Genomic DNA, 13,914 nt, shown 5'->3' with positions numbered 1-13,914 from the left:
TTATTTGCCTAAGAGACAACTCTTCCATGAATGGGAAGCCAAACAAGAGAAAATAACAGATTATTGAATGAAATTACTATTAGCAGCAGAAGCCTTAAGCACTTCATCCTCCATGCCAGACTAGGATATTGATGCAGTATGTCCTAAAGAAGCTGGTACCTTGTATGGCTACACCATCATGGTGGAAGCTACGTAGCTGGCATGTGCCACAGAGGAACAGAAGAACAAGCAACATAGCAAATCTAGAAATAGGCAGGCACTGTTTGTTTCAATCGGCCAGGATGGGACGATTTGTAGAAAATAAATAAGGGCTCACTGTATTCTGCATGATATTGGCATAAAGTTCTGTACCAAGCAAGGATGCCTGCATCTTGGTCACCAGTTTGCAGCTGTATGTAAGGATCCACCTGGAATGTTCATTATGAAATTGACAAACTGTGTTTTATATTTTTGTTGCTTTTATGTACTGAAAAAAAAAGGATAAAAACTGCAAGAGGGAAACCAAAGCAGCAACAAAAACCTTACTCTAAGGCATATCAAACTTCAAACAGCTAATTTCTTAAACTCAGCCCTAAATATTCTGTATGGAATAATATTGTTCAATCTTTCTATTACAACTCTAAAGAACCAGGGTGGCACTCTACCTTTCAAAAGAGTAAATTGTTTTGCAATACCCTCTGTCGCCTCCTCTGCCATTGAATTGTTTATTCCCTTGAATATTTTGGGCCATTATAATTTCATTTGAAAATTTCATTATTGCATTTTTTACACTGATAATTTTCCCAAAAACTTTCTGCATACCCCTGTTTTTTAAATGTTTTCCTAGGAAGGCATATCCCCCAGTTTCTAAACTCTGCTGTATTGTATTTAACTTTATTGTATATCCACCAAATTAAACTCCCACCTCCAAGTTTCAGAACTAATTTTAGTTGAAAGAGTAATCATGAGCCAGCAAAGAACCCCAAATTTTATTGAAACCCCCTCCTTAATTATCCACCACTAAAATAAAAATAAAAACTTTGTAAAATGTTTAGATGGTACTTATTGAGTTAATGAATATAAATTATTATATAAAGAAAATATAATGTGGTTATTAAAACTTTTAAATGCCAGTATTAAAAAGGCTCTAGATCACCACATATTTTGAAGTTTTACTGATTTAAATTACTCCACCTTGGTAAATTTTGAATTTCCAATAATAAATACTTGACCAAGACATCTTTTGAATAAAATATATCTCTTGTATAGAAGAATATAGAATGGTGGGTGGGCAGTTATTTAAAAAAAATGTTTTCAATTTGGCAAGTAATTACTTTTTAAATGTCCATCTAAAATTTTTTTTTTTACATTCCATGATAAAGACAGCATACTTTTTTAAAAAAACATATTAAAATATAGCCAAGGAATTAAAAGAAATTGAGACATCCTATTTAGGAACGAAAAACTCCATGATAAATCACAAGTACAAAAGGAGAAAAAATTTAAAAATGGGACAGAAATTTTTTTAAAACTGAAAAGAAACTAGTTATAATCCTAGTGAATGAGATGTGTTGAAAATATATACAAGAACATTCCTCATCACAAGCCAAGTGGCCCTTCAATCTCCAAAAGATATGAAAATAAAAAAGTTAAACTATAAAAACAACTTTGCTATGAATAAGCAATGAACATCTGTATAGCTACTACATCCAAAACAGATAAACAACCCTTCAGAGCATATTCCTGCAATAAACAAAAATAAAATTGGGAAACTTGTTGAATGATTTCATGTATGGAAGCTAATCCGGAAAAGTAATGATCATCTTTACATTTCAATTTGAAGATTCCATTTGCCAAGATGAAATGCAGAATAAGATCCCATGCTTTACTGTAAATCCTAAAACACCCATAACAACAAGTGTGGCTTTCTTTGCTGAGCACAAATGGAAACCTACATGGTTTCAATTTCCAGCTTGACTACAAATCAAGTCTAAACTCTCCATAATAATTACTGTAGACTGATCTTACTCAATGTTTCAGAAATGGTTAGAAATGGTAAATTATTTCTACGAAATAGATCTTATAAACAGGTCCCTTCATCGTGAAGAGCCTTTCTTAATTCAGCAGATGGCTTGTGCCTGCCTGCCTGCAAATCCATTCCTGCTTTTGCCCTCCTTTTCTTAAGAGCAGATGGAAAAGCACAAGTGCTTCTATTTTTAATACTGTTTTAAAAATCAAGCTAAAATGTAAAATTGTGGCGTGTATTAAGCAAACCATTATTATAATTTGATGCATCAAGATTGTAACCCTCTACTTTATTTGTCAGGGAATAAGTCCAGTGCACTGTGGGAGTGATTTCTGAGTAGACATAAGTATTGTATACAATACATTGTATACAAGTATTGTATTCATAAGTGAACTTTGTCATCAGTATGTAAATAGAGGAAGTGCTTACTTGTATATCAATTTTATTTTTCTCCTGGCAGATTTAGTATCAGCCAGGGGAAAACAGCAAGCTCTGTTTTGCACCAGTTCACTGCTGCCTTGTCATAAAGCAACATTATCCATAGAGATATCATTGTCTTTAACAAATAATTCAATGATTCTGTTCCTAGAACAAGGGGTTTTATCAAATATGTTGGCCCACAAACCATAAAATAATGTTCACTTCCTTAAGGATGCATCAAATGAGAGGCTGCATCTTTTACATTTATATTCTCTTGGCTACATGCCTTGCATTTGAAGATGAGGGTCTCAGGTCATCTCTTTTCCTACCATCTAACCAGTTTAAATTCAACTGTGGATGGCAGTTTTACCTCAATGAAAAAGGCCTCCTTCCTGACAACAAGGGGATTATTACTACCCATCAATAGTGGGCATACAGTTGCAAAGTTGCCTTTATATATGGGGAGAGCCAGTTTTTGTAAATTGAACAAGTGAGCAGGGCTGGGGCCACAAATGAAATCTTGCCAGCTTTTTTTTTGACAACCAGAAAATTTGTTTCTCTAAAAAAAATTGTCTATCAATTAGATCAGACACCAAAAGTGATACTATATGTTATTGATAGGCAGCAATAATAGAATCTTGCAAGATACTTTGTATTTTCCTCCCCCCACCCCCTTCAGTCCCACCAAATCAGGGAGGGCTATCCTTAGTCTCAATACAACCTCTGTCCCTAGCATTCAAGGTATGTTTTTGTCTCTTTTTCTTACAAAACGACTTATGAATATTTGTTTCCAGGCACCTCCTTGGCTCTTTACAAATAAAGATGTTTATTAATGTGTCATGGTAAACATAAGTGCTAGTGTAGCATTTGAAATCTTCTAATTGCATGCAGTTTAACAAGTGCCATGAAAAGGATTCTCTTAACTCCTACTTCAGTTGCCTAATTCTCTTCTGAGCCTATGAACATCTTAGACTTTGTGTATCAGGGCAAAACCAAGAAGCAGAATCTTCCTTTCCATGAAATAATAGGCTTCATGGAGGGCAGAGTACATTAGAACACACAATGGATTAATGTCAAGATCTATGGAGGATTAATGTATCTGACACACACACACCCTTAAGGATGCTTGTGGAATAGCAGCAGTTAATTTCCCCCATGGAATGTTTGCTTGCAGCCACCTCTATTCCATCAGGAAAATGGCCGTTTTCACCCATAATCTGAGGCTGTAGAGAACCATCAAGGGCCCTATATGGTCTAGCACAAGGATGTCCAATCTTGGCAGCTTTAAGACTTGCAAACGTCTACTCCCAGAATTCCCCAGCCACCCATTCTGGCTAGGAAATTCTGGAAGTTGAAGTCCACAAGTCTTAAAGTTGCCAAGTTTGGACACCCTTGCTCTGACAGCAATGCTAATGTTCAGATTTGGAAATTCAATTCACCTAAAGGGCGGTCAGATCTTCTCCATGCTGTAGAAAATACTGCATTTTCTTCCTTTATATTCCTGTTGCATATATTGGGCAGCAAACTCACACCTCTATGCTCAAAGCAAGGAAAATTCAGTAAGGGAAATTAACTCACAAAGTAACTAAATTTAATAGGGAGTATTTCTCTAGCAAAGCCTCTTCCCTTTGCCCACCCAGTTGACATTGACAGAATTTATGATTTAGGACAATTGTAGAAGAAAAACAAGCATCTCAAACAGAATTTTATTACAAAACTTTCATTAAACATGGAAAATGCAGTAAAATATATATTTTATATTTGCAGCAAAACTACTACTCTCCCTTTTCATCCAATGGGAAAGGACTATATTTAAGCTTAAAAACTTGGATTCTTAACTTAACTCCACACATTTCTCTGAAAACAATCTATCCAGCCTCTCTCCCCTTCAGATCACTGGATGAAAAACAAGGGGAAGTCCTCTTCAGAACAGGCATGAACCTTTATGCAATTATCACCATCACTGCATAGTTCTCCATCTCTGTTTCACTCCTTCATGGTTCTTTCTGCCAAACTCCACTTGCGGAAAGGATTCCACCCCCCCCCCACCCCAGAACTGACAAGGAAGAACTGATTTATGGGTACCGTTAGTTGTTGATTACTCGTTCATTGACTCTTCAGTTACAGCAGTTGTGAAAAATGGAAGATCTACAACCAGCCCTTGCAGTATCCCCATGGTCATGTGCTTGGAATTTGTGCTCATTTATGATGATTGAGCACCTGTAATCATGAGACTGCCATTTGCGACCTTCACAGAGGCTTTGAGCAAACAAAAAATGGGATAACAGGCAGGAAGTTGCAAGTTGCAGTCACATGACCTCACACGACTACTGGGATTTGCTTCATGACCATATCTTGAAATTAAATCAGAGATCACCTGATACCTCATTTTACAAAAGGATGGGAGGCAAATGGGTCAAATTATGTTTCATTTTATGATTGCATCGCTTAGCAACAATGTTGCTGGTCCCAATTATACTGTGAAAGTGAGGACTGCTTGAACTGTGGTGGGCTACAGCTATAGGAGAGACCCAGAAATTTGATAATTATGTTTTTGTAGATCGGCCATAAAGTTTTAATGTTTCTTCATAGTGCAAGAGAAAGAAACCTTACTTCATAGTCATCACATGGAAATTAATGAGTTGCTAGGCTACCAGAAATTTGTTCCATGCTTGTAAGCAGAATAATATTTTAGAGAGCCAATCTCATTTACGTTTTAGACTTTTCCCTGCAACTAATGAAATAAAAGACCCTCAAACTGAAATTCTATCAACACACAATTGGGTTATGATCCCTGGTGTGTTCTTCATATTTGTCATGGAGTTGTTAGGACTTCACCATCTAAGTGAAAAAAAACATTGTTAGGAAAAGGCAATTCCTGAAGTTGAACCTAAGCCACAATCCTATAGTTGGAAGTATGGCCTAATAAATTCAAGAGGTTTTACAGTATATCTAAGTAGGAATGCATAACCTTGTATAAAAAGTATGGGATAATTGCATTCTAGGATGGCCGATTACTTATTTAAAAAGCTATTTTGCATGACTTTGTCTTAGTTTTGTGCACCCTGGAATTTATAGTGATAAGAACACCATTGGGAAGTTAGAAGGAGAATTGATCTGATTCTCCAGAGCCTACTGCATAAAAGGGGATATTTCAGAAATGCTTATTTTTGCAATTGATGCTACCTTTGTGGACTACTGCTGTCAACCTGTACATTTGTAAATAAACAAATTGCTAACAAAGCTGTCATTTCTAACTTCCATTAGGGTATCGCACCTAAGATTCTGAAACTTGTTCTTTTTTATCTCTTATTACCACATAAAGATCATTTTCTTGAGATTTTTTAAATTAACCTTAGTATACTACATTAGCAACTACTTGTCATGCAGCTTCTATTTTAGGAGGCTATTTTCTTTGCTGTCAGTTGGCCTGTTTATCTTGTTTAAATAGAAAAATGGGAGACATTTTATCTTCATATTATGATTGTTACTTAGAAATATTATAGAAAACTGGGAGATAATTGGAAGCAACCTCTCCAGCATTGAAAAGAACACTTATTACTTCTGGAAATAGGCACAGCCATCAGCATGTATAACATGTATTAAGGGTGAGTGGATTTTAATGCTCAACCATCATCTTTAAAAGCTCCTAAACACAGTATCGACAATGAAGTTCTTCCTTTAATACCGTCTCATCTTGCTTCTGCTTAAAATAACCTTAGTAGCAAAAAAAGAATGCAAGATTTTGAAACTGCTTTGCATGTTTAGCAAAAGCTGCTTCTGCAGGCATTAAAGCTCACCTCTTTGCTTGAGGTGTTCATACTGAAGCATGTGATCATCACATGACAACACAGAGCCAAAATAGTTATGATAAACCTTTAAAGACTGTCTTAAGAGTTTAATTTCTTTTACTGAAAGCAGTTAATAGTTTGCATACTATCTAACACTAGATTTGATTCAGTCACACTTCAGAATATTTGGAGAACATTAAATTTATTCAAATCAACCCAGCTTCTCATTTTGCAGCTTAACCCAAGGGTTTTGACAAGTCACCGTGGGAATATCATTCCGAACTACAGTAGAAAAATGAATTATTTTTAAATCACTTTTGAAGTAGCAGCAGTCACTTTTTAAAACAACAGTAAAATGAAATATGAAATTGTTTGTGCATTATTTCTCTTAAACACTAAATTCAATGAAAGACTATTCACACAACATGCTTCACCTGATTACCAAAGTGGTTCATTTTCCTGCTTTGCACAATACCTCGAATGGTCAGCTAGCCAAGCAGGCTAGGTTCATGCAACATACAAAGGCAGAGGAAACCTGACTCTAACCAAGGGTTCCGTATGGTGCAAAATGTACTTAGTGATTACCCTTACGCCTACAGCCACTAATTCTAAAAGTTGGGTTTTGTAAATGAAATTAAGAAAAATGTTTCAAATATTCATATTTTTTTTCAACACTAAATCATGCCCATTTCATTGATCATATTTAGATGAGAAGGAAATTTAATATATAGTTTTTTTCCCTTCATATCAAAACACTGCTCATAGAACATTATTTGGGCAAGAACTGGGCATTAGGTCCATCATCAAGTGATAGCTTATTCTGTTCATGATTGGGGCTCATTTTCATGAAAATTATTTGCTTTATACCATGTCAACCCAAAATTTATTTTCATAATTTCCTCTGTTCCCAAAAGAGGGCACTGCCAAGATAAAAGGATGGAGCCATGGCAACCTCTGGTTTAGATGTACATTTAGTAAAAATCATTCAATTAATACCGTGTTTCCCTGAAAATAAGATCCTGTCTTACATTTTTTTGAACCCTGAAATAAGTGCTTGGCCTTATTGCCATGCGCTCAAAAGTCCAATTGGGCTTATTATCAGGGGATGTCTTATTTTGGGAGAAACAGGGTACAAGTGCTCCAGCTGTATTTATAAATAAGTTATAAATAAGTACTTATAAAAAAAATAAGTACTTTTTTCTGTAATTATCCATTGTACTTTTTTTCTTCAAAAGCAGAAAGACTAGACTTGAATAACATCTCTTACACTCTATATATTGTACATAGCATACAATAGTTTTTGTTTTAAAAATCCCTCCATTTGTTAGTAGCTGAAAAAAAACGTATACCATCTATGCCATATTTTCAAACCTAAGGCAAAGTTACATCGATCAACTTCAGAGAAATTTGAAACACCATTCTTGATGGAAATCAGTGGCATCATTTATTGTGTACTGTGACAAATGTCTTCGTAATTATGTATTTCTCTTTGTTATTTCCCTAGAAAAACAGTTCAAATAATAATTCAGAGAAAATTACAGACAGAAGTAGTCATTTAAAAAATTGCTGTTTACATTGGTCAAATGAATTCAAAAAGCTTGTGTTCAGGCCCAGATATCCTGCAGGTATCTTTTTTCTTCTCTTAATGTAGCTAGTATTTTCAACGCGTCCAATTTATCAACTCCTCTCTCAGTGGTGAAGACTTCCACCAGTGTGTCATTCACATCTTTAGCCATATTTTTTGCATCTCTTAAAATATAAAACAAAGAGAGAAAACAATTATAATTGACTTAAATAAATGGATTTTAACAGAGATGGAGCTCTTGCCTCATAATCAGGAGATTGTGAGTTCGATCCTAGGTAGCGGCAGATATTTCTCTCTCTGGGCGTAAAGAGACAATATCTGCTGTGAACTCCGCATAGGTGTCAGGATGGGCATCTGGCTCAGCTCCATTCAATCGCTCCTATTCCACCCCAATGCAAAGGTCGTTAAAGGATAAAAAAATAGATATTAACACAGATACCAGCCAATACAGTATTGCTATCAAATGGAAGAACACAAGTTGTGAATTTTTAAAAGAAGTCAATTAAATATTCTGTTAAATACTACATTAAGTCAAGCACACCACAGCCCCTTTCAAAATGGCCAATGGTGGTATTAACTGGCAAGATATAATTCTCTAGTTCTCACCTTGCAAAATTCTGAATATAGTAGGTATCAATATATCACTTTTAATAACCAGACTTCAAGAAGTAAAATTACCCACTTTACATGTTTGGTTTAATTTTGGAGTTTCACTTCAAGAGTTATATAGCCTGCCTTACTTCTAGGTTTTTGAAATGCTCAGGAAAAAACCTATATTTATGAAAATGTCTCCATATATTTATATATGTCTAACATTTAACTATTGATAAATATATAATTTATCAATAGCATGTTATAGTAATTTACACTGAGACCCAGTTGATTGGGAAATTCTCTTGGACAAACTCCTATGGAACAAATTGGGATGCGATCAAAAGTGCTACACTATTTCATAGGTTCTTTTCCTTCTAGTGCATAGGCAGAGCAAGACTCCCAGTGAGTTCTAGCTAGAATGGACGTTGTCTTACCTGAACGTCCCTTTTCTGGGCGCTGCGTACACTATCAATGAATGGGTTAAATGCTTCAGCCTTTGGCAAACAACTGAGTGTTACTTTAAGAAAGAGACTTCCCTTTCCCCGCTGCCCAGCCACACCCCCAATCACTTTGATACCCCAGTCTGAGCGAAGGTGTGGTAAATAACCATCGACAATTGAGTAACAATAACCATAACTTTATTAATAACCAGTTCCAACATGGAAAAAGAACTTAAAGACACAGCCAGGCAGGAAGCCATAGAATCAGGGGGGAGGGGAATGGATAGTGTACGCAGCGCCCAGAAAAGGGACATTCAGGTAAGACAACGTCCATTTTCCTGTGCGCTGCTCCCACTATCCATGAATGGAATATACCCAAGCTCAAACCCCATGGGCGGGAGGCTGACTGCCCGCAGTGTCCTCACCAGCCAAGACCCGTTGGAGTACCCTGCGGCCAAACGACACCTCGGCTGAATTATAAGCCACTATCTTGTAGTGGCGAATGAATGGTGACAACGAGGACCAGGTCGCTGCTCTGCAAATGTCTGCTACAGATGCCTGTGTAGCCCAGGCTGCTGATGTGGCCGCACTTCGAGTAGAGTGGGGTAGGATCTTGCCCGGCAGCGGTTTGGAGTTCAGTTCATACGCTAGGGCAATGCAGGCCCTGATCCATCTGCTGACCGTGGAGGCCGAGACCTTCTGGCCCATGGAAGCCGGGTTGAATGATACCAGAAGTACTTCTGTGTGGCGAAAGGAGGCCGTTCTGCGAATATAAAGACGTAGGGCTTGACAGACGTCCAGGGTATGCCAATGCTTCTCCCTGTGGTCTTGAGGCAACGGGCAGAAGTCCGGCAAGATAAGTTCCTGGGCCCAGTGGAACCACGAGCTCACTTTTGCGATGAAAGCGGGATCCAAACGGAGGATCACTGAGGAGTCTCTGAATATGCAGAGGTCCTTACGGACGGAGAGTGCCATTATTTCCGAGACCCACCTCGCCGAGGTGATTGCCAGGAGGAAAGTCACCTTGAAAGACAGGTACTTAAGGGTGACTGATCCCAACGGTTCGAAAGGAGGTCCTGTCAAAGCCCGTAGTACTAGAGATAGGTCCCAAGTCGGATAACGGTGCACTGTAGGCGGATGTAAGTTCGTAGCCCCGTGTAGGAACTCTTTGATGAGAGGATGGTGCGATAGTGACTGGTATGGTGCACAGGTGATAACCGTTGACAGTGCTGTGGTCTGACGCCTTAGGGTAGCAGGGGCCAGCCCCTTGTCTAACCCAGCCTGTAAAAACTGTAAGATGTCCTGTATCGTTGCTATAGTGGAGTCCACATGGTGCTGAGAACCCCAGCTGCAGAAAGCCCTCCAGAATGCCTCGTAAATGAGGGCTGTTGAAGGCCGCCTGGCTGCCTGTATGGTGCGGACGACTCTATCTGGTAAGTTGGTGAAGGTACGGGGTGCTGACGAGAGTCCGAATGGCATTGCCCGGTACTGAAAGTGTTGGCTCCCGTATTCGAACCTTAGGAACTGTCGGTAATCTGGGTGAATGGGGATGTGTAGGCAGGCCTCTCAGAGGTTGACTGACTGGAGCAGGTCCCTCCACCTCACCCCTGTTAGGATTGATTGGAGCGAGTGCATCTTGAACCTGTGGAATTGAACAGACAGGTTCAGTTTCTTTAGGTTCAGGATAGCCCTCCATCCCGCCAAGCTCTTGGGGACGAGGAACAGACTTGAATAGAAACCCGAGCCTTGGTGGACCGGTGGCACTGGTTCTATGGCTCTGACCTCCAGAAGATGGGTCAGCTCTGTCATTAGGCCTTGTAGTTCGATGGACTGTGGGACCGGGCACCGCACAAAGTGATGTGACGGTGGTCCTGCAAATTCGATTGATAGTCCAGATGAAATTGTGCGCCTTACCCACGAGACCGACGTCGATCGGGCCCATTGCTGGTGGAAGAGGAGAAGTCTTCCCCCTATGAGACCCTCGGCCTTGGAGTCACTTCCCCCTCCTGGACTTGAAACCTGCCCCACGGAATGGTCGCTTGGACTGCTGGTTCCTGCCTCGGTCACGGAACTGCTGTCTGTCGTGGGATCTGTTGTCACCCTGATAATTGGAGCGGTGCGAGAAGGACCCCCTGGGTCCTGAGCCAGGATGAAAGGGCTGTTGGATTGGGTAAGGCGAGTATCTCCACTCCTGGTGGCAATAAGACGATGGAAGCACTTTCCTTTTGTCCTTGTCCTCGACTAGGACGGGTTCCAGGGCCATTCCAAAAAGATCAGGTGCTTTGTATGGAGCTGCGGCCAGCTTCCACTTAGCCTTGAGGTCCGCTTTCCAAGGGCATAACCAAAAAAGTCTCCTAGCGTGACGGTGGATGCTAGGGCTCTCGATGCGAATTTTGCCGAGTTTAGTGAGGCATCTGAGGCATATTCGGTGGCCGCAATAATTTTATTTATGTCTTGCTGCAGACTGGTGTCTTCCGGGGGAAGTCTTTCCTGCATCTGGCATAGCCAGATGAGGGCCACTCTGTTGAAAAAGGACGTAGCTGAGGATGTTCTGATCGCCTGGTGTGCTTTGCGGAAGGCCCACTCCGTCCTTTTATCCTCCGCCTTGAGCCCATCCAACGCATCCATGGAGATTACCGAGGCAGATGATAGAGATGCGACCGGCTGGTCCACTGTAGGAAGAGACAGCAGGTCCTTCAGTTCCGGGGGCCGAACAATACAGTTTCTTATCCAGGCTGCTGGGTGTTGTTAGAGAGGCTGGTTGCCCCCAGGCGTTTTGGATCACGTCTGTAAACAGTTGTGGATAGGGAATACAGTCCTTTTCCGGCTTGGAGGATTTGAAGAGGGCATCGTGGGGCCCCGCTGTAGAAGATGAGGCTGACCTCACCTCCCCCAAATTAGTCGTGAGCCGCGCTTTGTGTAGCAGCGACTTAAAGAGTGCCGGTCGAAACAGCCCTGTGAAGGCCGGTGTGTCAGGACTCAACCCTTCGTCCTCTGAGAACTCAACGTCCTCTGGGCCCTCTTCTGCTTGATCTGACTCTTCAGAAGAAGATTCTTGTGCTTGGGGGGGCGTGATTCTGGGTCTGGGGTTGGTGATGCGACCCTTGGGTCGGAAAAGGATATGGCGGTGGTGGTGCCGTCTGCTGCCAACTGGCAGCTAAGAAGGATGATAATGCTGACGAGAACATGGTTTGGAAGTCCAGTTGTGTAGCCAGCAGTGCCCCCCCCGTGCCCTTACGCCTGTTGTCAGACAGTGAGTCGGTCCCGTTGGTGAATGGGGTGCAGACCCATCCCGAGCAGAGGTGGGGGGGGTTCATCAGGTTGAGGGCCCTTTTCAGCCAGGACCGGAGTTGCTGGGGTCTGAGCCAGTTCAGGCCAAGGTTGCAATTGCTGAGTCTGACTCCCTTGATGTAGAGGGAGCAGTGCTTGCTGGTCTTGGCCCCCTGGTAGGGGTCATAGCCAATGCTTTTTGAGCTTTGGCGCACTGCCTCTTCAGTGCTTTATGGCGTCTTAGTGCGTCCCTATCTTGGAGGGACATCCCCTTATCTGTCTTGGACTTGCGGCTGGAGCTTTCAGACTGCTTCCGAGGATTCTTTTTGGCTGATTTAGCCCCCTTGCGAGGTGGGCTCAATTCCAGCTCCAGGTCTGATGAGAGAGGGGAGTCAGACATAATATGTTGCCGGAGAGAGTAACTGGTGAGAAAACCACTCAAGGCGTTATGGGCGCTCTGCCCGTAAAACGGGTAACAGCCACTGAGATACCGGAGGTCTCACCAGCTGACCACTGTTGTGAAGGCACCCCAAATAGATAGGTGCTGCTGAGCCCCTATAGGCAGGGAATGGCCCGCAATCCTGCTGCCAGATGCCAAAAGGAGAAGCCCATCAGGTAATTAGTGCCCAAAATGGTGGCCCGAGGGTCCATCAAGATGGCGGGCGCCACGTAGTGCGAGGCTCGTGGTGCCGGATGTAAGCGGCGGACTTGCACTGGGGGTCCAAGGGTCCTACCAGATGCCGCGCTTGCTTGCTGATGGATTAAGGCTTTTTCTGTAGCATAGCGGCAGATGGCAGGGCTAGCCGGGCGAGCCGCGGCTGCACGCTGCCTTTCTCCAGCCTAATTAGGGAAATTCGGAGCCAACCGCTCCCCTCTTCACTCCGGCACTGTGGAGGCTGCCTGCTCTGAGCAAGGCTTTCTTGGCTAAGCTCCCAGCAGCTTTTGAATGTGGTGCCGAAAGGTAGAAGATGCAGCGTGAGTGGCCCAAAGCTCTGAGCCCGACGCCCAGCTGATTAGTGCTGCCGCTGCTCTCAGCAGCGAAACGAAAGCAAAAAAACCTCGGGGAAAAGAAAATAATCAAAAATAAAATAAAGACCTAAGCGCCCCTAGGAAAGGGAAGAAAACTAACACAAGAAGGGAACAACTACCTTAAAATCCAGGAGCTCCCAAAAACACTTCAGCGTTTGCCAATAACTGAACGAAGACTGGGGTATCATGTGATTGGGGGTGTGGCTGGGCAGCGGGGAAAGGGAAGTCTCTTTCTTAAAGTAACAGTTGTTGAAGCATTTAACCCCTTCATGGATAGTGGGAGCAGTGCATAGGAAAAAGCTTTATACAGGTAGTCCTCGACTTACAACAGTTCATTTAGTGACCAGTCGAAGTTACAACGGCACTAAAAACAAGTGACTCATGACTGTTTTTCATACTTATGACCACTGCCGCATCTCTATGGTCACATGATCAAAATTAGAATGCTTGGCAACTGGCTCATATTTATGACTGTTGCAGTGTCCTGGGGTCATGCGATCCCCTTTTGCAATCTTCTAACAAGCAAAGTCAACAGGGAAGCCAGGTTCACTTAACAACCATGTTACTAACTTAACAACTACAGTGATTCATTTTTCAGTGGTGTAAAAAAGTTAGTAAAATGAGGCAAAATTCACTAAATTTGGCAACAGAAATTTTAGGCTCAATTGTGGTCACAAGTTGAGGACTATGTGTAGTCTGCAAAGTCTCTCATCTGTCTATTGGAAAAACAAAGCACCCAACCTAAAGCAGAAACAATCCCCTTGGTAGAAATAGTTCCCC

At 41.5% G+C, this 13,914-nt stretch overlaps 1 protein-coding gene across 1 annotated transcript in view; it reads right to left on the bottom strand.

The window, feature by feature from the left end:
- Positions 1 to 7,657: 7,657 nt before the first annotated feature.
- Positions 7,658 to 13,914, bottom strand: part of MTRR (5-methyltetrahydrofolate-homocysteine methyltransferase reductase) — a 33,510-nt gene continuing 27,253 nt past the window's right edge. Inside the window, exon 15 of the mRNA XM_070939124.1 lies at positions 7,658 to 7,965. Coding sequence (XP_070795225.1) covers positions 7,821 to 7,965 — 145 coding nt within the window. The 3' untranslated portion in view covers positions 7,658 to 7,820. The remainder of the gene's footprint in view (positions 7,966 to 13,914) is intronic.

Source organism: Pituophis catenifer, unplaced genomic scaffold, assembly GCF_029215685.1.
Source record: "Pituophis catenifer annectens isolate HBS135680 unplaced genomic scaffold, rPitCat1.0.hap2 SCAF_3, whole genome shotgun sequence".
Lineage (NCBI taxonomy): Eukaryota > Metazoa > Chordata > Lepidosauria > Squamata > Colubridae > Pituophis > Pituophis catenifer.
This window is presented reverse-complemented; position numbering and strand designations above follow the sequence as displayed.